The 1,603-nt window shown below is 38.1% G+C and overlaps 1 protein-coding gene across 1 annotated transcript; it reads right to left on the reverse strand.

The window, feature by feature from the left end:
• Positions 1-247: 247 nt before the first annotated feature.
• On the reverse strand, positions 248-1,219 carry LOC148101027 (odorant receptor 131-2-like). The gene has a single exon (XM_087847614.1). It carries the CDS (start codon positions 1,217-1,219, stop codon positions 248-250), a length of 972 nt encoding a protein of 323 aa, XP_087703740.1.
• Positions 1,220-1,603: the final 384 nt, after the last annotated feature.

Here is a 1,603-nt window from a genome sequence, read left to right on the forward strand (position 1 = left end):
GGGTTAAACAAATGTGACGCTCTTTCCTGTTTTACCAAAGCATGTAATAATTTGAGAGAATTATAAAGAATTATGTTCCTTTAGTAAACAGCAGCAAATAATTCCTCACTTGTGTCATTTGACAACTGTATGGTTTTCAATAAAAATTCAAAAGTCAAGTCAGTAACAGAAGGAGTTATCCAGAATTGCAGTACGGTACTTTGAGGTTTGTATGCTTGTAAGTGTGGTGTATACACTGACTAACACTCTATTTCACAGCCTTCAGTCTCGGCTGTATGACTGAGTATTTCAGTCGACAGCAAAGATAATATATGAGCACAGGTCTGATGCTTTGATCTCTGATACCATAAATCAGTGAACTGAGACATCTGGGGAAAATGAAAATACAAACATAAAAAACATTCTGGATGCGCACAAACACTATCCTTGTTAAAACTCTTGCAAGTGCTGTGAGTAGTGGGTTAAAAATGGTTGAAGAAAGACTGAGACCCAGCTGCACCAGATGTAGCAGCAGTGTGTTACAAGCCTTACGGGCTGAAGCTTTATCTGTGGAGGCCGACCTGGCTGCTACTATAACACCAATATAAGAGCATGTGATTGCCACACTTGCTGAAATAAACAGAACACATGTAAAGGCTCTGTTGTAATCATCAGACATAGACCCAACAGACATTGCTATTTCAGAGCAAAAGTCTTTCATCTGCAGACTATCAAGGGCTTCAAAAGGAAACTCTAACAGCAGAAGAACTCGAGTCAATATATTTAGTGATCCGATGGCCCAAATCACAATGATGGCCACACCTGTGTTGGTGATAGTGATGATGCTAGCATGCCTCAGTGGGTAGCACACAGCAACATATCTCTCCAGAGACATCACCACCAGCGTGACAGGAGAGACCACAGTTGTAAGATTGGCAAGCATGTTGAGAAAACCACATACAGGATATGTTAGTGTCATCCTACAAGCAGCAATAATATACAATAACTGACTCAGTGCCATCTGTACTGTGTCTGCAAACAGAAGGTTATACAGGAGAATGTATCGCGACGTCTCACAGAACAAAGCTTTACTCCTTAAAGTAAAAAGCATGATTCCATTAATGAAGAGAAATAAACAACATGGCAGTGTAGTCAGAGTGGAAAATAAAACTCTTTCCAAAACCCCTTGATACTGCTGGTTAGCAGTAACATTGGTCAGAGACAGATTTGCAAGTAACATTTCAATAAAGAAATTCAGTTTTTAACATCTTCAGTGGAAATAAAACACAAAAAAGTATTCCAACATTTAAAACAGAAAGACTCACAAAGCTCTTTTCAGCTCATCCTCCTCCTGCAGGAAATTAATAGGTTAGAGGGCTGTGGTTGTGTATATACGCTCTGTAGTCACACCTTTTCATGTGACTATCACATGTCTGCATTATTTTTTTCCAGTTTACTTACAACCCCCCTCCTACATTATAGTATAGGAGTAATACATTAATAGCCTATAGTTGATTCCATATTGTTTAAACCATTTTTTCTGACATTGCCATGAACATCATTATTACAATAACTAACATTTACTGTATGAAATGATATGCAACAAATAAGAATATAGTTCATA

This window comes from Neolamprologus brichardi, chromosome 10, assembly GCF_056152115.1.
Source record: "Neolamprologus brichardi isolate AB-2024 chromosome 10, ASM5615211v1, whole genome shotgun sequence".
NCBI lineage: Eukaryota > Metazoa > Chordata > Actinopteri > Cichliformes > Cichlidae > Neolamprologus > Neolamprologus brichardi.